This window comes from Anas platyrhynchos, chromosome 5 (genome assembly GCF_047663525.1).
Source record: "Anas platyrhynchos isolate ZD024472 breed Pekin duck chromosome 5, IASCAAS_PekinDuck_T2T, whole genome shotgun sequence".
NCBI classification, from domain to species: Eukaryota; Metazoa; Chordata; class Aves; order Anseriformes; family Anatidae; genus Anas; species Anas platyrhynchos.
This window is the reverse complement of record NC_092591.1, coordinates 65827365-65849830: the sequence shown is the minus strand read 5'-3', so window position 1 is coordinate 65849830 and position 22466 is coordinate 65827365. Positions and strand designations below refer to the sequence as shown.

Here is a 22466-nt window from a genome sequence, read left to right as displayed (position 1 = left end):
CTTGAAAATATTACTGAAAAAGACATTTAAATCAGCACTTATTGCATTTTAAGAGGTCTGCCAGACTAGATGTCAACTGAAGCTCTGTTACTGGGAGCAAGTCAAAAATTCTCCTTTAACAAAATTGCTTTCCATTTCTTCAGTGAATGACAATGCTATTCTTTAAAAGTACAAACATAAAACAAACAAGTAAAATACTTTTGAAGCCATTCACTGCACAAATACAGACATGAACTCCAATTAGTATCACACTCCTTTTGAAGTTTGATCTTTTCAAGATGTGGAAAATTCTTTAAGAAGCTAGTCTATGCCACAACAATAATATTCTAGTATTTCAGCAAAATCTGAAGATGTTAAACAGGTAACATATACTAGCCTATCCAGTTTGATATCAAGTATTAAAAGAAATCTTCCTCCTTTCCCCTTAGGATAACTTCTCTACTTACTTTTCTGCATCCTTGCATGTTATCCAAACTATTCTATCCACTTTGGAATCAAGGTTTTCTATTAACATTCAGATACATTTCAATATGCAAAAGAGAAGGCATTTAAAAGGTTTTTCTACCACAATGTATCAGGACAGATAGCACATACTGTGACATTAGGAATGTATTTTGATCATGTATACTCACTTATATAATGCATTTCTAAACTCAGGAGTCATGAAAAGCGTTTGTAAAAGGCTGTTCAAGTAGCAAGTCATTGCTTGATTTACTAGACCCACATAGCCTATAAATACAAAAAGAATGATATGGAAATAATGTAAAAAGATGCCACATCACAAAATATGTTGACAATAAGACAACTGTGATCATGTTTACTCAAGAACTACATCCAGCTGTTGTCATTTGTACTACAAAAATTGAGGCAATTTACAATTGCTTACTTCAGTAAGCATTAAAAAGACCGTTTTTAACACAGATGTTTTCTCTGAATTACACAGAGCTACTTTAATCATCACGAATCACATTTCACAGCAATGAACAATATTTAATGTTGACTTCTCCACCAATGGAGACACAAATAACACTAAATAGTTTTAATAGTTAAAGTATTTTACAGAAGTCTAGAATTTGTTCATAAAAATTTTGTAAAATAGCTTGCTTACTGCCTAGCTATCAACTACAAAATATCCTGGTTATAATGTAGTTACAATTTGTATCAGTATTGGTTTGTATTAAAGCCTGAGAGCTATAAACCGAACATCTTAAGTGCCAATGCACATACATCTTTCTAAATCTTCCACAGTAACTAGAAAAGCTACTAAAAATTAATGGTTTTTGTTAGCTGAAAAGGGAGTTATCTGTATTAACCTTACTGTCATTTTAAGATTTTCTCCAAAGTATATAACATTAATAACAGCTGATAAGCAAGCAACATATACTGAAGCACCATATAATAAAGCAAATACACTTATTCATACACTGAAGCTGTATTAAATACATCTCAGTTTCATATTAGTAATGAAGAGGCAGCTACTCCATGCCAAACAGACAATTTTTCTGAAGAGGCTAACTTTGGAAGTGTGTATTTTATTTATTACTCTGTACACAACTAATCTTCTTAGTTTTGTCACATGCAAAAACTTATGTGGCAGATAAACATTCCTATCTCAAAAAAATCTCAAGCAAGAATGAACTGGTGTAATATGTCAGCTTTGTATCTGTTCAAAAAAGCTTAGAACCAGGAATTAGTCTTATTAGTGAGCTACAACTTTATGGACACATAATAGCATATATGAAAATAAAAAGCAAATGCTAATGCATGTTGCAGGACTTGGATTAACAGCTCAGCAAATGGATTAAGAACACCTGCCTTGAACAGGGGTGTTGGACCAGGTGACCTCCAGAGGTCCCTTCCAACCTCACTATTCTAGTGCTTCTCCGAAAAATAAAATACAAACTGAGTGTTTGTAGAGAAGACGGGTAAGAACATGAAGTAAGAATCTAGAATAGTATGAAATTTGACAGGGATATTCCCAAACGTTTCATGCCTGTGATGTTACAAGAATTTAGTATCTGTCAATCTTCATACACAACTGGGGAGTGCATATCTTGATAGCAAAACAGAGCTATGACCATGAAAAATATGAGATTCCAGGCAGCTTCTTTTACTCTTCCCTTCTGGCAACCACTTCAACTGTGCAACATTTCCTTTCAGCCAACAGAGAGGGAAGGGCTGCAACACACAGACTGTGGGAGGTGGCAGCAGCTGCTGGGCAGAAGCTGCCTTGTCCTCCCCTCTCTGCACAGCAAAGAGGGATCTGTCCTGGCACTGAGCTGCGTTCCCCCTTCCAGAGGGAGTCTCTGCTCACTGGTGAGGTGCCAGGCAGTGGACAGAATTATCTCTTGGCAATTACAGTGTAAGCAGGGAAACCAGAACTCAGGGGCTGCAGGAGAAAGACAATAGCTAACATCTGGATTGCAAAGATTTGGGAACAGCCCCTCTTACAAAATGGCATCAAGTACTCATTAAGCTGCAACTGAAAACACAGCTTGGGATGAATACTTTTTGGTAATACAGTCACAACTTCTCAGCCAGGGACACAGCAATGGATTAATATGGAAATGGAGGGTCCCTGACAGTTTGAATTGCACTGATTGCACTCTCAATAGATATGGATGAGATACAGCTCTTCTTCCATAATGCAAGGATGTCATAGAAAATGTGATGGAAAATATATCAGCATGGTGGTTCCTCCTCCTGCCCTCCCCTCCCAATAAATTGGGATTTCTTTTGAGAATTCTGAAGATGCTGCTATTTCAAAGTATACTAAAATAGTAACAAATTAGTAATGCCTTTACAAGAGAGAACATTATACCTGTCTCTGATTTGCTCAGGACTGAAGAATATGAGTAGCTTTGACTGACATAATCACTGGTACAGCCAACAGAGCCTTCTCTTGGAAGTGGGCCTATAAATCTGTCTTGCATACTGTCATCTGTTGTACCTGATTCCTCCTAAAACATAAATGCAATTATTTAATACAAAAATTATACATTTTTTTTTTTACTGAAGTACCTAGAAATTTTATTTCTCTCACAGCTAAGAAATCAGCTTAAAATACCTTTTTTTTTTTTTTTTTTTTTTTTTTTAAACTTTTAACACAGCAGATTTACAGTTGTTTGGGTAATATTCAGTTCTGCCCTCCAAATCCCCAGCTCCTTCAGAAAGCATTATTTATGCTAGTGGAAGGAAATACCCTTCACAATACTGTATAATCAAATAAAGTATTCTAATACATACAACAAGCAAGCTTGCAATTTATCATCTCTTACGTCTCAAGTTTACAGTACTAAAATGCAAAATAGAATTCTCGTTCCTTTTTTTGGTATGAAAACTACAATTCAGTATTCCTTCAAAAACATCCTCAAATTCTGACCTTGGGTTTCATTTCTTTTCCAGATAATGAAGTCCATAAAAGGCTAAGTAGGCCTTATGCCGACATCAGAGCTGAGTAATAAACATCCATATATCACTGGCCTACCTGATCCCCAATTTAAATAAACTCTACCAATGTTTATCTTTTACTACATCACATATTTGAGGAACAGCAATCTTACAGTATTTTGTTACAGCAGACAATTGTTTGCAGAAACACTTTTTTTTTTTTTTATTATTTTTAAATAAGGTAAAATTGGGAGCAGATAATTCTACTGTTGATACAGTGCTATCTTTTCTGAAAATTCCATGAGTGGCCTAACATTGCTTTCAAACAATCACAGGAAAAGGAACAAGTATAATTAAACCTATATTATTAAAACTTATCTCTAAACACGTCGGATTAATTATATAATCTTACAAAATTATCCATAGCAAAACATTACATACATGTAAATACTCGACAAGTATGAATAAAAAGTAAAAATAAGTCATTATTAGTGGAATTGGTCTTAATTCAGGATAAACCTAGAAGCATAACATAGCAGTCTAAAAGCCCGTTGAGGTTCCTGAGGTAGTAGCTTATATGAAACATATAGCCCAATTTAGTTTCATTTTCTGACATTATGAGAAGAGCAATACACATAGCATACATCTATCCTCCGAGCACTATAGCTTATGTAGCTGAGCAAAGATTTTACCTACCGATCTTATATGAGGTTGCTCACCATCTTTGTCTGTCAAATGTAGAAAATTTTTCTTCCCTGGCTCAAAACCAGCATCAAGAATAGTTTTGTCACTGTTCTGATCTATTGGAGTCTGTTAAAAAAATAAAGCGCTTTATTTTTTTAAACAGATTTATATGCAATTAACAGATTCTGTCCAAGTATATTGCTTGAAGTAGCTTCTGGCACACTAAGACAAGATGAAACAAAACATACTCATTAACACTGGAAGAACTTGGGGGCAGTTTAAAAGACAGTTTAAATTAAGTATTATAGTACAGTTTAATACTCAGAAGACGGACAATCTACTCAGGAGCCAAGACATTGGTCTGCAAAATTTCTGCAGAACAGTAAATCCTACACAGCCTACATGCACTTTTGTTTAAAAAAAAAAAAAAAAGTTCAGCAAGCACAAGCATGTCTTGAAATAAGCTATTTCTTGAAAAAAAATCTTGTAAAGTTTTCTAAATGCATCTCTGAGAATCATATTAACCAAAAACAACACTGATTTACAATAAAGCACAGAAATAATGCCAGTCTTTTTTCGGTACAGTACATTCAGACAGGTATAAGAAACATGAAAAGTTTCTCAAATAAGACCAAAGGAAACTGACAAAGGGGGTTAATTATCACATGAACTATTACTGAAAATACATACTGAAAATGAAAACTAGCATTAAATTTGAATGATATTAAGTTTTGTTTACTGATTAAGTACGTGTATCAATAAAAAGCACATTTTGAGATTAAAACGTAGATGTAGAACAGTGACATTCAGCCAAATCAAAATAGCAGTGTCAGTCTGCTCTGGTGCACATACTAGAAGTTTTTATTAGGATTAATGAAAAAAATTTAACTATGAAATATGCACTAGGCAATATGGCTGACATTTTTTCTGTAATGTGAAGCCTCAAATGTTTGTTATTAACAGAAAATGAAAAGCACTTTTGCCATACCGTATCAGTTACATTATCTCCATTTCCCCACACTAAATCAAAGGTCCCATTCACATAGCCCACTTTTGAAGCCACATCTTCAAACAGCTTTTTAAGCAGAGTGGAAGCTGGAAGGTTCAAAGTAACACGTTCATTCACTGTCTTTGAATTTGTGGTATCTTGTATTATACACAGCACTCTGGGCTCCTCAGCAGCACTTTCTACCTAAAATGACAGCAGGCAACAATTCAGTCAGTAAAGCTAACAACAATTTGTATCCCAAAAAAAAAAATCAAAACAAGATTTTACTAAAAAAAATGCATTATATTTTATGACCTAAGGATCCTAAAAGAGGACCTAGGTCTCTTATGTCTGCTTTCATAAGTAAAGAACCATTAAGTTTTGGAAAACATGTCAAAATATGCTTCATTTTCATAGAACAAGAAGGAATCTGGATGAGTGGTGAAATATGTGGTGAAATAAACTGCTCAAGTACAACACACAACTTTAGCCTTTAAGCACACAGAAGATTGTCAAATCAGGAAGAGAATTTCAAATCATCACTTCAAGCTGGTTTAGCTCTGACATGGTCCTAAATGTTGTTGAGATAGAAACACACCTCTTGTTATTTCTCAAAATGCAAACCATATCTCCAAGCTTCCAAATAATCTTAGAAGCTATCCATTAAAACAAAAAGTCTCTTCATCAAGCCACCATCAATTTTCTTTTACCACATCCGCTGCTGGGTGAGTCGCAGAAGAAGTTCTTCTGCTTAAACACAGTAAGAAAATTAACATTGAGCAAGGCAACCATGTAGTTCTCAAAGCACAACAAAGTAAAGAAAGCTAAAACAGCAACTTCAATATATCTGAAATCAGAAAGTAACAATCTTGAGTGAAGAATACAATGGAATAGAGGTGAAATTTTATAGAGCCAGATAAGCCAAGAAAATGGCATTTTCATCACTGAAAAAAAAAAACAGGAAGCCAAAGATCTAATGAAATACAATCAATTATCTCCGTTATCGAAAGGACTTGTGCTTCTAAAACAAAGAATAACTAATATTTAAGTACAGGTCACACAAGAAAGCATGAGGTCAGTAAAAGGAAGAATTAGTCCGCAAGGAGTCAGCCTTTTCAACTTGTGACACAGGGAGTATTAGTAATGCATGTCAGACCACCCAAATCTCACTTCATGGCTAAAGAGCAGATCATCAAGAAAGGCAAACAAATACATGCAGCACTATCGCCACTTTCAGTGGATAAAACATTAATATACAGCAAGAACTGTGTTCATGCTAAAACTGTCGGCCATGTCAAACAACTATAGAACAAACAACTACAAAGAGCTAAACAACTTTAATGGTCCCTGTATTTCTACATAATCAAACTCAACACAGATGACCAAAGTGGTACAGTCCCTTATGAAAGGTCTTAAATACCGGATCTCTTAAATTAAGAGGAACAAGCATTTTAGCTGATCCCTTTATTCTCCACAATTTCAAGATCAGCCAATAGTCTTCATGCAACTCAAAAATGAAACATTAGGTAACGGCAGCATCTATTCCTATAACCAGGAGGAAAAAGTTGACAGAGACAGGCAAATACAGCCACTTCTTCCCTGTCCTAATCCATATTGTGTTACCTTGCTTTAGACTGATTTTTCTAGATTTAAAGCCCAACTTCCCTTAAGAATTTCAAGTACAATAAGTTTATCAAGGACACCGAAGAGTTCAACACAGGACATTAGCTGCATGCTTAAAAATATGCCATGTACCACTTCCAGCAAATCAGCAACTTGTCAGCTTCATACATAACCTTGACTGCAGAATGCAAGGTTTATGAACTACTTTCCAAGAAGACATACAAAACTCTCTCTGAAACATTAACTACACCTTAAGGAAACATAGTTCAAGAGTAAAAGTAGTTTGATGTATGTAGACTAAAGTTAAATTTCACTAGTGATTAATCCTCAGGATGGATTCTTTCCCTTTGTTTTCAAGCACAGAGCACCCCCCACCTTTTTTTTTGATCAAACAATAGGTATACAATTTGAATCTTTCATGGTATGGTTATGAAAAACAAATTTATGGCCTAGTTCAGTAGTCCACTTTCCTGATTATTCTGGAGAAAATCATCAGGAGCTGAAAATCAATAAACTCATAAAAGCACCTCCCATTCCAGCCTACAGAACTTGGATTGCTCTGGGTCCAACAGTGCAGAGCTTAGAGGCACCTGGTACTACTCATACAGTTCCATCTAGAAAAAAAATGTGTTAACTCTATTTTATATAGTTCCCACACTAATTTTGTACTGACCCTATATGACTACAGCAGGAAGAAAAGTTCTCTATTGGAGTCTTAATTCCTTTTTGTTCTGCCTTCTCATAACCAACGCCACCATTCTGTTTCTCTCTGCAGAAGATCCCTATGAATTCAAATCCTCCTACTCAAGCTTTCTCCATTGCTTTTGATAACAAATCAGTTCTGACTCATACAGAAAATAATTATACTCATCGTATCTGATGGACGGAGAACTCCATAAAGGAAATAACATTAAGAGAACAAATTATAGAAGATTACAGAGATTTGCTGGTTGGGTTGCTGGATGTTCCATGCCAGACAAATCCTCTCTTCCTCGTTCAGACATAATTCTGACAGACTGAACTGGTTTAACTCAGGGATAGTATTGCAAAAGATGTTAAGCCATCATTTGAGTTTTCACTGTTTCATGTTCACAGTAAATAGGTGAAGCAAAGACAACCTCAGTTCAACTCTGTTCATATCTAACTTTCACATACACCATCTGAACTATCAGTCTACACAAACATCTTATTTGGGGTTTCTTAACAATAAAAATACTGTAAAAGGCAATACTGGCCAGTGACCAACCTCTGAACTACTTTGCCTGACCATTATTGAATCAAGTCCACAGGGTAAACAAAAAAAAAAAACAAACAATTTTAATCACTACATAATTTGGTATACAATTGATAATACACGATTATCTTTTTTGATGAAAAACTAGAAGGCTACAGAAACACAATGTAAAAGCATATGAACATAACAGCAGAAGCTTCAAACTAAGTAAGACTGCATTTAATATGTACATAATCTCGGTATTCAAGAACATGCAAAAGAATTCAACAGCTCATGCTCTGGCTTAGAATGCTCATTTCTCAGCTCATGCTTAGAAATCAGTGCTACAGCCTCATGCTGTTACTATGTATCTTAGTTATTAAATAAAGTTGATTTCATCTGTCTACCTGTGAAAATTTCTTCTTCATTTCAGCAAAGATACTCTGTCTGCAACTCCAAAACATATCCTATAGTATATAAAAACAAAATTAACAAGTCATAATTCTTTAAATAGTAACTTTTTTTTCCCCATGAAATCAGTTTTATAGTGTAAGTAAAAGAATTACTAAATTCCAAACCACCACTTGCAGAGTAACTTGAAAAGGAACACCCTCCAACCATTGTAACAACAGAACAAGTTCTCGATTAAATCATTTCTCATTAAATCAGTTCTCATTTAAATCATTACCGAGTCATCACAAGATGTTAGTAAGTTGGGACGTAACCACAGACCACATTTCATGAAGTAAAAAAAGCAAGTGTATAAAAAACAATTCAGGAAGTAAATTCATACTATACATTCCTTTGTTATATTAAAAAGGCCCTCCAAAGGTAAACATTTTACCTGAAATGGCTTCAGTGCAAGATTAACATACAATCCTGTAATTCAGTTTGGCATTGCATTTATAAATTACGAAGGTAGCCAGTTCCGTATGAAGCTATTCCTTCTTGGCTCAATTACTTTCTGTAGGAAAGTTTATATTAGTATGAACCCATTTTGAAGCATTCAACTGGAGATAATAAAGGGTTAAGATTACTGACTTCACTTATTCCTTAAACTCTTAAAAGTAAAACTCTCTTAAAGAAGAGAGTTTTCCTCAGTACCTATCACACCACCAAAATGCACCAATGAGCATTATGCATACAAATGTTTTCCAACTACAGACATCAAATTAATTGGTTTCTGAATCTGAAGCACTGATTTTTTTTTTTATTTATCCATAAAAGAAGAGAAAATGAAGAAATTTGGAAGTACGCATGATAGTAGCTTAATAACTTGAATTGCAGGCCCTCCACTGCACAAACAGAAAAGCAAATGGATACTTAAGGCTGCAGTTTGGGAAACCATTCTATGATTATTTACCACAGAATTCTTCTCAAGTTAGTCTTTTCGTCAAATCGTTGGGATACTCAAAGTATGTTCTATATTTAATTAAAAAATTGCAATTTCAAATGTTAGCCTTCTAAAATATTAAAACACTGACACTTTCATCCCATGTCACTCCATATCCCACACACTCCCATTTGTATAGATGAGATGAGGTTCTGAAACCTACATTCCTGAATTCCTACCATGGTAGGAATTTTCCGACTATGTTTTAGACCAGACTTGGAAAACAGTTTTTATAATACTAACATGTAAATAACAAACAGGTTGGATATTTGCAGACATTCCAGAGAGCTGTTCTACATAAGCATTTTCCTCATGTACCTTAAACAAAACATATCAAATTGGTGATCTATATAGATACATGTTGATGCAATATTGTCATGCAAAAGCACATACATCTTAACACTGCTTTTAGATGTGGCTTGCCATTTTTCAGCTTTGAACCACTAAGTTCATTAAGATTTCACAGCAGGCATTTTACTAGCCTTAAGAGGACAAAGTGAAAGAAACATTTTCTTTTCAAATGAGGGAAGACTCTCCCAAAATTTAACTCCTGTTTCAGTCTTTATAAAGTTTTCAGAGATTGAAACTAAAAGCTAAGCTCAAACTTCATGTATACTGTACTTGAAGTTTTTGAATTCCATTATTGCAAACGGAGAAGAAAGAAAACAACAGCATGAATCACTAATCAAAAATTACAAATTTCAAGTCAAGAGTTTAAATAACAGATGTGCAAACTTTGGCTGCCAAGCACAGTTAACAGCTTATCGAGACTTAAAACAATCACTAGTTTCTAATGTCCACGATCTATAAATAATTCTCACAAATCATATAACAGAGGGAACGCAAAGAGATCAGCAGCAAGTGGCAGTAGTAAACATGTTCACATTCACAAAATGACTTGGATGATTAAGCCTAAAGCTGCAATTCTCAAACTTCATGTAGCATCAGCAATTTAAGACCATACAAAATGCACACAAGTGACTACTGTCTATCACATTACTGCTATGCAAACTTTGGAGTGTGCATTCCAAGTCTGTGTAACTGATCGGGTATAAGTTTCCAGCAATTGAAAATATAGTTAAATTTGGTAGCTTAAGTCACAAAAAGTAGTCTGATTTTATCTCTGAAGTACCACAGTATAGAAACACTCAGACACTATAGTTCAACTGACCGGTAGTTTCAATTTTTTCAATGATAACAAATTATTGCAGATCTGCCCCTTGAGAAACCACAACTATATTCCAGCAGTTTCTTCACCTGCTCCAAGATGTCCAGTCCACTGATCTGCGCAAGGCATATTGGCAGCACTATGTTTAACAAAGAACAGGAAGGCCAAAAACTTTTACACAGCAAGCAAAGAGAGAAATCACAGAGCTACGTTACCATCTCCAGTCTAAAAGCTCCCTTCACCTTGCGCATTCTGAACAGTGGATCTCAGAGCCCTTACAGCTTGCAACTCACTCATCCCCCCAGCTGGGCTAGTCATGTTCCATGCTTTTGCCAGCCCTGCAAAACTCTTCTTCAAGGGCCAGTTTCTCTGATACAGCCAGGTAAGCAAGTACATGCTCCTGGAAAGCAACACAGTGGCTAAAAATATCTTTGGAATGAGCAAAGCACCGAACAGAAGTCCTCCACCACTTCGGACATTGCTGCAATTACTAACCTACAAAAGAAAACAAATCTGACATGTACTTGACTGCATTTTGGAGGAAGAAAGCAACTGTTTGAAAGAGTTTACTTAGTTAACTCTGTCAGAGCATCATGAGCTGTTACTCAACACAGGTACCTCTGCAGCTGTATTGTAGTTAATTAGGGAAAAGAAGCACCTAGAATTCATCATGAATGCCTGAACCAAAAAGTATGTTTATAAGAAATCATTTTACAGTACAGTTGTGGTTAAAAAGAAAAAAAAAACAACTTTTTCTAAACACTAATATAAGAGCTCAAAATGATCCTGCTCATTGACTTGATGCATCTCCTACTACAACTTTTTCTGAAGAAAAAAAAATAATTTTAGGCTTGCCTTTTTGCTAGGAACACGAAGACGACAGGAAAATAAGAAGGAAAATTACCAAGTCGATTAAAAAAATATTGTAAGTGATACAATTGTTTTAATTTTAAATAAACATGTTCTTAAGCCCACTGTTTATCAACTTTTAATCCAGCACAGGTAAATGGGTATTAAAAGTTCTAAATAACTTCTCCACCCCCACAATTACACTTAGAGATTTCAAAGGCATTGTGCAAGGAGATCCATAGAATCATAGAATATGCCGAGTTGGAAGGGACCCATAAGGATCATCAGTCCAACTCCTGGCACCGCACAGGTCTACCCAAAATTTTAGACCATGTGACTAAGTGCACAGTCCAATCGCTTCTTATACTTCGACAGGCTAGGTGCAGTGACTACTTCCATGTGGAGCCTGTTCCAGTGTGCGACAACCCTCTCCGATTAGAATTTACAAAAATACTTTAGAAAATTGTCAATAGAGTCAAAATGTTAGGCTCAAAATCCACACAGGCTGACCCAATTATATCCCCCATTACAAAGCTTTAAGTCTAATTTCAACCTCGTGAACCTGGTGCTAACTCTAACATCACAAACTGGTCCACTATTTTAAGTCAAACATTTGCAGCACTAGATCCTTGGTCATATTGTTCCTCTCTGCTTCAACCTATAGCGTTAAGCTATGTTTTCATCTCATGGCTTTTGATATACTTCAAAAATAATTAAATCGATACCTAAATTAGATACCTAAAATCATTCCAATTACACAATAATTATGATACACTTATTCAGTAATATGAACATATATTTTGAAAACTCAATAGGTAAGACTGATGAGTTTACAATGCACTAAAAACACTCCACACATTTGAGGCAGCTTGAAGACTGAACGCAGCAATGCATCACCTATACAAGGAGTTAAGGCCCCCAGAAGGTCCCCTTCCTTGTGCTGGTACAAATGGTCATGCACCTACATGTTAAGCTACCTCAGAATAACTAATCCTTCTTAAAATTAATCGTATCTGTTTAGTTTTTCATAGAATCATTCAGGTTGGAAAAGATCTCTAAAATCATCTAATCCAACCTTTAACCTAGCCCTGCCAAGTCCACCACTGAACCTTGTCACTAAGCACTATATCAACACGCTTTTTGAAGGGATGGTGACTCAACTACTTTTCTGGGCAGTCTGTTCCAATACTTCACAACCCTTCCAGTGAATATTTTTTTTTCCTAATATCCAACCTAAACCACCCCCCTTTCAGTAGGTTAGCTTTAATCTGAGTCAGTCTTCTTGTTTCTCAACTGAATGCTTAATTCTCCTTAAAAAGCATCAAGCGATATGCCAGTACCAAAGATTAATAGTAGCATTTTAAATATGTATATTACACGTAGTATACTTAAATTACTAAATACTAAAACCACTACAACTTTTTTTTGTTGTTGTTGACCTAAAGACTGAAATTACACCCTCCATCTTTTGGTGTGAGTCTCTGTAAATGTCAGAGCTGCTTTACAGGAAAAGATGAATATTTCCCCCTTCTGCTTTGAACAGCCTGGAAAAGCAAGAATTGTCATTATTGCAGCAATCACATTGCTTTCACCCTCACCCTGTATCTTCCAGCCTCCTGTAGATAGAGGATAACTGCTAGAAAGCATGGAAGAAGGCTGGAGCCATATTAGAGACTGGCCCTGGCCAGATGAACACCAAGAATGCTTTTCTCTGGCAGATGACCTGATGCAGACAGGAAAAGAGGAATGTTTGTTTTGGAAAATAAGTTTGTGTTTTCCTCTCTTCTGTCTCATGAAGGTTTTGGATTGATTAGTTATTTTCAAAGACCAACTCCACCAAAATGCTTCTCTAGTAACAAAGTTTAAATTTTAAAAGTTACTGCTTGTTCCCTCATTGAAACAGAGCTTGCTTATAAACAGTCATTCATGGAATGGCCAAATTACTATTTTCTATATATGCTTCCTAACATAAGTCTAACGTAACTTTCTGAACATGTCCAAAACCATGGTTATTAGGGTAGCATTTACCTTTGAGAGTTTGTTCCTACTTTTGTGGATTACTCACTCATTTGTAAAAAAAAAAACATTTATAAAAGTAGAAATGACAACCAGAAAAAGTTGGTACAGGGCCAGAGTAGTACATTTATCCAGGGTATTTAAAGCACCCTGAAGGATACAGAGGACATGTCTGATGACAGCAGCTGAATTACAGTCAAAACCTTTGTTTTTCCTTTATTACAAAGGTGACATTCGACCTTTAAATTCTGCATTTTAAGAGACCTTAAATATATCGTTCTTAAGAACATACTGTAGAACTTGTCTTTTTACTTTTACGCTCTACTGGTCCTTTAAATCTGGTAAATTAAAGGTGATTCAAGATTAATTACTTATCTTAAAAATTAGATGCAGCAACTGTCAATAAAGAAAGACTACAAATGTTTCCTGGTCACCCTATAGGTGACACAAAGACAAGAATGAAAAGAACAGATAATTAATGGATAAAGAACAAATCTTCCATAATAATGGATCAAGTTTTAACATCTAAACCAGATAAACACTGGACATTTTGATAACTTCACTCTTGAGTCATTTCATTTCTGGTGTGTTTTGTACCCAGACTAAAACAATGAGAATTAAATGTAAATGAAGTTTTACATATTTGCAAACTATCTGCCAGCCTCCATACATCCCCCCTTACAGTACAAGCTTCACATTTGGACCTGAAACAGCCCCATCTTTCTACCGTTCCCATTTGTTTACATCCTGTCTGTACCTCACTTTATCACCACGCTCATTTGTCTTGCATCTGTAAAATCCAAGAACACTGTGAGATATATATAACACTTTTATCCATCATATTGTAATCACATCATTTATTTCCCGTGTAGAGTCCCAAAAGCAGTGGGCATGCTTTCACACTTGCTCACCATTCCATAAAGCCCAGGCATACCACAGACTTTATTGAAACATTTTGCTACTATGACAATAATCTAAAGGACATTTTTCTGGATTAAGATTTACAAATACAATGTTAGCATGAAAACAAATCAGAGTGAGAGGAAAAATGGATTTCTCTGTTTGGGTAATTTTGAAATGCAATTTGCTTTACTACAAAATTACTGGAAAATATACATACTTTTTTTTTTTTGGGGGGGGGGGGGAGCGACACAACAGACTGACAGACATTTGAGATTAAAAGACAGGAATCCATAGTTATTTTTTAATTCTTTCTGTCAATCTGCTGCTGGTGAAGGAAGAGGAGAATCTGGAATAGCAAGGTGGACCAGCACAGATTCCTTGTGCAGTTGTCTAGCAGTATGGCATGGAGCAGTTACAGTTAAGAACATAAGCACTCACAAAGCCTGGCCATAAACTGAATTTGCTATCAGCACCATAAAGGATTCCAGGTAGAACATGGAACACTAAAGCAGAGTAACTCCACAGAAAGCACACCTACGATTATGTACAAGGAAGAACCTAGATGTTTTCTCCATATAGTAATCTAATCAATGAAAATACTTTACTATAAACAAGAGAGGTACTACCATTAAGTGTTACTTGCTTTATTTTTTCTCTAATTTCAGTTATTATTCCTGATCTCAACACAATACTTCTACAAATCAGTAAACTTAGCTGCCTTGGGTTCCTTTAGCTCCTGCAGTACTGCACCAGACTTCTTCAAAAATGCAAAAAAGCTCAAAAGCTCTTCAAAAGCTCAAAGTGAATCTGTTTTCAGACATAATCTACTGTAAAAACTTTTATGGTATATCATGTACATTTCTTACACATCTTCTAAAACTAAAATTCACTAATCCTACAGAATTCATACACATCTCCTCATTTACTTGAAAGGCTTTCATTACACCTTATTGAGAAGACACACTTAACATTCAGGTTCTGCTCCAACACCACTCTCCTTTTGCCATGCAACGACATCCTGAACAACTGAATATGCCTTTTTTAAAGGGGTCTGGTTGTGCACCTACAGAGGAATTTAACTCAGATGAAGCATTCTGAGGAACTAGGGTACAACAAGGAGTGCTTAACTATTTTACATAACTGCCCACCTAGAACTCTGTCATTTTTCAGAAGCACTTTAAGTAGCCTTATGGCCACACAAAGAGTGCAGTCACGATCCTCACGGACTGAATTCAGTAGAGTGATTTTTACCAGTTTTATCCCTTAATTCTTTGAGAACATAGACGCATCCTTTTTAGAAGTTATTTCAAGTGCCAGTGCTGAGCAACATCATTTGTTTGACGCAAGCTGACTGCATGCCAAACACTGCAAAAACATGAACAAAGAATACACTACACACTTTAACAGTGGCTAAAACTGTGATCAAGTTGGATACCATTCTATCTGAAAGCTTACAAGAAAAGCGTGAAGACATACTAGTATTTCCAGGTATCAATACCTCAGTTATACTGCAACAGCATTGTTTTGAGAATATTGTTTTATTCAAGACAAGAAATATACAGTAAGATGTTAAATTAAGCAGTTCACTTGAAAGTATACCATATTCACTTTCAAAAGGGTAAAGTGTAAAATAACAGCTTGAAGCGTTTGCAAAATGAACAAAAGACATTTTTGAACTGAATAAAAAGGCTGAACATGTAACTCAATCGCTCAGTTTTCTAGCAACATATCTTTCATGCTTAAATTTCTTATGCAAACCCCAAAATATTTCCAAATAAAACAGGAGCGGAGCTGGATAAATGAGTCACTACACATTTTTGGGCACTACTGTATCCATTAAAACATACTGGGAGAAAGTTTTAAAATAAGACTGACAATTTAATTCACACAAGACTAAAACCTACAAGTCAAAGTCAAGGTATGGGTCTGCTTAAGTTCCTTATGTTAATAACAATATTAGCAAAAGGAAGTTGAATGACTTATTGTCATTTATCAGTGATACTTCTACCCCACTTATCAATCTGTGGAATAGGAAGATTCTTATTTTAAAGAAAATGATCTACACTGATCTAAATCCACAGGTACTTCGGTTTTAAAAACAGAAAAACGGAATTATTGGACTTAACCTATTTAAGAATGACAGCTAACAAAGCATTTAAAGTTTTTTTTCTTGTATACTTAAATTCTGAGCTGAAGACGGTTTAGAATTTAATACTGGCAGACATTTATTCTCTGCCCCCACGTAATTACTTCACAGCTCAGAAGGAAGTCTATTACTTTTTTGATAAACAGTGTATAACTGCACAAAAAATGATGGTACTATACTCAACTGATTTAGCAGCTTTAATCACTGGTGACCCACAGTAGCTAGCAGCACTTACAGACTGAGGTTTCAGTATCGAGTAGCTACCTCTTAGGCAAAAACTTATCATGATCTCAAAGTACCATTAGATAATCATCCTGATAAGTTCTCTTGTACTACAGATTACATACCCAGATGTATACAGCAAGGAGAACTAATGTGTGACTCCGAGAAGCTCAGTGATTGAACTAAGCATGGAAAGACCTTGCATGCTACTTTCACATCTTATTCACCAATCTACAGTACTGAGTATTACACAGATAGTGTCTGTTTGCAAGGAACAAATGACTCAATGGACTTCTGTTTGGATTTTGTTTCCTAAATTTCATTTCCCAATTTGTTTGGCCGATTAAGTAGTCAGATTTTCACAATCATACCTTCATACTTTACGACCAAAGCACACAAAAAAGAAAGTAAGGACAAACTGATAAGCTACCCAACCGGTAGTTACTTGCAGAGTATCTTAACACAGTGGAATTAAAGAACCCAGGTGTCATCAACACTGACAAGAACATCCCTTCACTAAAAGAAGCGCAAAATATCTTACTCTGATTCCTGTTCTTCTAATAAAGTTAATGTGATACCCATCAAGAAACATCTTTTGTTTGTTCAATGTGGGAGATTAAAATGGATTAATTAGTGTAGGGATGAAAAGACTCACATTAGTTAGCTGAAAAATCTCACACTATCTTTGACTAAATGGCAGCAAGTAAAAACCATATATTCTTATTTTGACGGGTTTACTCTTGACAGTTCATGCTGGAACCTGCTGAGAAAGAATCTGCATAGCATTTAACTAGTGACACAGACATTTCAGAAAGCTCACAACAGAACCTACTTTTTATATTGACTGATCCTATGAGCCTGGGCAATACTCCATAAATTTATACATCTTACAGAAACTACATCAACAGTAGTTTCTGTAAGTCAGTAAACAAACCTGTGTTGCTACCTTTCTTGCCAACTGTGTTGATAAGAATATTCCCTTTCTCTCTATTTGAGGCAGATTTGCCAAATGTAAGTTTCAGGTCTACTTCTCAAACACAGAAAGTCATTAAAGTGTTTACCCTTCTAATAGCACCATTTTCTTGCGTCCATACCTATCTTTATATGCCTCTTCCTCCCTGGATAACTGTTTCACTAAACTAATGGGGGGAAAATTTACACCAAATAGCAAAGCAATTCTTAAAGAATGTTTAGCATTTACTACTAGGGTGCCCTGTATGTGACCCAATGACTTCAGTTTTAATGAATATAAAACACTCAATTTAGTGTTTTTTCAGATGAAGAGAGAAAAGGAACTGAGTATTGAAAGGAAAGGGAACATGGAACAGTTTGTACAGAACCCTGGTCTCAAGAAGAGGAATACTTATTTCCCCCATCATAAGGAATCATTGGTCACACAACTATTGAAACAATTGTGAAAGTGTTAGGCAGTGAGTGGCAGGAATGCAAGAACTAATTTACTAAATGCCTGTATAGCTTGGGCAAAAATCTTAATATAAACATTACAACACTCAGCTATTAGAAAGTACATTAGTCCAGCTGTTCCAAATGAAGAACTTTATGCCAAAGTTATGAGCAAGAGAAAATTAAGCCCCGATTACCTGTACCTTAGCATTGCAGGCTGAATCTATGCAATGCCCAGAAGAAAATTTTTCTTATACTACTGTAAGATATTCAAAGGGCAGTAGTGGAACTACAAGTATTTTGTATCCATGAAAACACAATATTACTCCTTAAAAAAAGCTAATGAAAACATTTACTATACTTTAAAAACAACCATCTGAGCTCCTATAAGCACAGATATACAAAAGACTTCGGAACAACCTAATACTTCTCTTCCTATTCTTCCAACAAAGGCTGTTAACATTACAGATGCCTCCTATTACCAGATCTACTGTGGCCTCACAGAAGCCTTAGACAAGAACCAAATCCTTTTTCCCATCCACTCCTTTAATTGATTAGTCATTCCCCAGATCAGCATAAAGCAAACATCAGATTTTTCTTGCTCCTTTACACTGGAATGTAAAGGAAAAACATGGTTGTGTACTCATCCTTGGCAGACGTTGGTTCACATCCCAGCTGAATCTTTGAAACTGCACAAGATAACCAGCTATACAAGCGATAATTACTCATCCCTTTGGGAAGGGACAAAAACATGGAGCTGTAATCCTTTATCCACTCCCAAAGGGTAGAACTGAAACTCCAAAAGACCTGCCTTGCCTCCAGCTGCTGCTAATGGCGTAATAGGAATATTTAGAAGGTGGCTGTTGAGACCTCAGACCTGAAGAATTCTGTTTACCTGTAACTCAGTGTTCTCTGCTTTGAGATTATTAGTGAATCTCAAAAGGACGTAACATGAATTCTGTAGCATAATATTTCTTAAACTTCTATCACTGAAATAAAATGAGTACATACTGAAAAACACTGGAAAAGTTGAAGAAAGTTCTCTTACAACATATATCATCAGGGGGGCTTAACACAAATAATCTGGTTTTCTCCTCAATTTGATTTCTTATATTCTCAGAGAAAATACCATCAGCTTCTAGAAATTCCAAACTCTCACAGAACTAATGTTGTTCCATTCCAGTTAACTTACAAAATGCATAGGGGCCCAATAAAGAACATGAAAAAACACACTAAGTAGCTCATAGTAGCACTATCTAAGAAGTTTATCGATTTCATATTTAAGATATCCATATCTATAATCACATATATTTTAAGTATTCATCTTATTTTACCCATATTTCCCCTCTCTGCAGAGAGAATTGCATGCAAAATCCCAGTCCAATGAGTCGGTTAAAAATACCCATCTGAATCATACGTACATTCTGAAAACAGCTTTAAAGCCAACAGGGATACTATTAATACATATAACTAAGGAAACAGCCTCAGCTAAATTCTTCTATTAATCACCTTGCTGTTCCAGTTAGCTACAATTGCCACAAGGTTTTTCCTGACAGTCTCCTTTGCTGTTACATTTTCTTTTTTTTTTTTAAATAACTTAAGTACACTAGGTCCTGTTTTCTATCCCTTTTCCTAAATTTTTGGATTTTTTTTTAATGAAATATTTAAGCATACTAGCTACTACATTCCATCCCTTACGTTTCTGGAGACCTTTTATCAGGAAAAAGGCTTAATATAGTCCTTTGAATCTCAGGATGTAAAAAAAAAAACAACAAAAAAACTCGAGAGGTACATTTGCCCTGACTTACCTGTACAATTCTGTTTGCGTCTGAAATTCAGAATTTTATTTCACGGTTGTTCCCAAGAATACCATTTAATGATCACCACTTTGTTTTTCTAAACACTATAAAACTGAAGCCCTTACCCCTGACACAAAGCCTCCCAGACCAGTGACACTCGGTGTTCAACAGCAAGAAGGGCTTGAATAATTTAACAGAAAAGTAAAACCGGGAAGTCAGATAAATACGTAGGCCTACCTGCACGTGAACAAAAGTTTCTGTTAACGCTCCCCTGTGCACTACTCCTTCCCCCCGTGTCACAGCACGGCTCGCGGAGCCCTTTCCCTGAGCAGTATCTCTCCTACTTGACACGTGTCATTCGCCTATCGCTGCAGGACAGAGGCTTAGCCTTCCTCTTCCCCGCAGGCTCTTATCTTTAGCCTCTGACCGAACACAAACCTTCTCCCTTCCTCCCCGCTACAAGGCGGCGGCGAGGGGCCTACCCTGCCGCAAACACCAGCCGCGGCTGACTCGGGCCGCAGCTCCCTCCGCCCGGCTGCCATCGAGCACTTCGGTCCCTTCTTTCCCTTCCTTTCCCCTCCCCTCCCTCGGACAGCCGGCAGCCAGGCCCTGGGACGGGGACAGACCTCGACCCCGGGGGCAGCCCAAGCCGCGGCCGGGCGCAGGCGCCGCCATCCCGCCGGGCCGGGCCGGGCCTTCTCCCCTTCCCCCCCCGCCTCCGCGCTACCCCCGGGCGCGGGCCCTCCCGCCCCCTCACAAAGCCGGGCCCTCCTCCTCTCCCTCCTCCGCACACAGAGCCGGGCCGGGCCGGGCCGGGCCAGGCCTCCCCCCCGGCCCCAGGCCCCCCAGACGCCGCAGAGGCCGCCGCCGCCTCCCGCTGCCCGCCGTGCCCGCGGCCCCCCCGCCTCACTCACCTCTTTGGGGACGAGCTGGTTCTCCTCGCTGGGCACCATGGCCGGTGGCGCGGCGCGGCGCTGGGCCTGCAGCAGGCAGAGCCGAGCGTCGTCGCCGCCGTCGTCAGCAGCGGGAGGCGTGGGGATGCGGGCGGCTCATCCTCCTCCTCCTCCTCCTCCTCCTCCTCCTCCTCCTCCGCCCCAGCCAGCGAGGGCAGCGCCGCGGCCCCCGCCCCCTCCGCCAGCGCCAATCAATGAGAAAATGGCCGACGGCGGCGCTCTCGCGAGAGCCACCCGGGCCTGCCCCAGGGGCGGTCATGGCCGCCCGCACCCCCTGGCGGAGCAGGAGGAGGAGCGAAAGAGATTAGGCCTGACTCTGCTAGTACGTGTGCCCTCTTCTTGGTGCCGAGAAGTTATTCGTGGAGTCATGCTGTGAGACCAAGTGTGTGTTCGCTTTAAGCAGTGTCAATCCAGGGATAATGGAACACTTTCTAAAGGAAAAAGAGGATATTTCTGTGGTATCAGTTAACTGGTGCTTTTTTTGTCTGTAGCAGGTCTAAATATATCTGGTTTTCACACTTAGGCACGTGAAAAGTCAAATATTAATCTCTAGAATAAATAAAATGTGCATTAAAAGAGAAATAATTATACTTTAATGTCTACTTGATTGTGAAATAGTTGAGGTGGAAAACAGTTGAGGTGGAAAAACTAATGAAGAAGACTGGTACGTGATAGTTGGACTTTTTTTGAGAAATACTTTATTCTCATTATTTTAGTGTCCTCTTGTGGAAACGTACAGAATTGATTTTTTTTTTTTTTAGTTTTTTTTTTTTTTTTTTTGCAAAGAAGCTTTACATTTGGGGCTAATTTTTGAATCTTACTGTATTGGAGACTGATGGAATTTTGTTGTAAAAAACACAATTAAGTGACCTCTTTTCCCTTTTCATTTTTAGTCTGCAGTGTGTAACTTCTTGGCTTTCTTTCTGTCATCCTGCCTTCCGGAAGGTGAGCTAAGTAGCATGTTTTGCAGTCAATATGTAGTTGGGGACACTTAAAAAAATAATAATTAAAAAAAAAAAGCCCTTCAAAGAGATCATTTCTGACAATAGCGATATCAGTAGTTTTATTTTTATGTTAGAAGCGTGCTGTAATAGATGCTATGTTTCATAGTTTCCATGAATTCTGCTTCTGGAAATAAGTGCAAAAATCCCTTTGATGAAAAGTTACATTTAATAATTTTTCAATGTGTTTTTGTTTATATAACTTAATGGGGTCAAGTTATTTATACAGTAAAGGCCAGTAGGCCTTTTGGAGAGGAACTCTTGCCCTCTGGTTTTAAAACATGCAGCACCTTAAAGCCCCTCATCCTACTGAGACACTTGAGCACTACTGCAATGAAATCCAGTATCAGTATGGGAAGAATGTGAGTCCCTTGCTTTTATGGATACTTTGTTAGCACAGGGTTGCATAGACAGCATTAACCATTTAAAAGAGGGAAAACTATGTGATTTTTTTATAGGAAAGCAAGTATAGAATTAATGAACTCATCTTCTAGAGAAGAGGATTTTTTTTATTAATTCAGCTGTATTGCTGATTAAAATGATTTAACTTTCTTTTAAGGGGGATTCTTGCATGTATATTGATAGGAGAAAAGGTAGAATTGCAGAAAAAATATTATCAATGTTTGTAGGTATTTGGAGAAGCACAGCCTTTCTGGTGATCTTCTGTTGTCCAGCAGTATCCAAAGATCCATGAAATTAGCAAGCAGGTACTTG

General features: G+C 37.1%; 2 protein-coding genes across 32 annotated transcripts in view; one reads left to right on the top strand and one right to left on the bottom strand.

Annotated features, from left to right (window-relative positions):
* USP47 (ubiquitin specific peptidase 47) overlaps positions 1-20905 on the bottom strand; it is a 51874-nt gene extending 30969 nt beyond the window's left edge. The window contains exons 1-6 of one of the 4 annotated variants that reach the window (XM_027461213.3): positions 20713-20890; positions 8306-8365; positions 5063-5266; positions 4087-4200; positions 2822-2960; positions 633-729 (exon numbers count right to left, since the gene is read on the bottom strand). In XM_027461213.3, coding sequence (XP_027317014.1) covers positions 633-729; positions 2822-2960; positions 4087-4200; positions 5063-5266; positions 8306-8365; positions 20713-20751 — 653 coding nt within the window. In that variant the 5' untranslated portion in view covers positions 20752-20890. Of the gene's footprint in view, positions 1-632; positions 730-2821; positions 2961-4086; positions 4201-5062; positions 5267-8305; positions 8366-20035; positions 20368-20424; positions 20443-20712 lie in introns of those variants that run through there. The other 3 variants (XM_072039437.1, XM_005017716.6, XM_027461215.3) reach the window with 3 other exon arrangements.
* Positions 20875-22466, top strand: part of LOC113844105 (uncharacterized) — a 43113-nt gene continuing 41521 nt past the window's right edge. For 8 of the 28 annotated variants that reach the window (XR_003498296.3, XR_003498297.3, XR_003498299.3 and 5 more), the window contains exons 1-2: positions 20937-21133; positions 21645-21696. Coding sequence is in view for 5 of the 28 variants with exons in the window: in XM_072039443.1 (XP_071895544.1) it covers positions 20954-21123; positions 21645-21696 (222 nt within the window). In the remaining 23 variants the exon portion in view is untranslated. The other 20 variants (XR_011809941.1, XR_011809940.1, XM_072039443.1 and 17 more) reach the window with 5 other exon arrangements.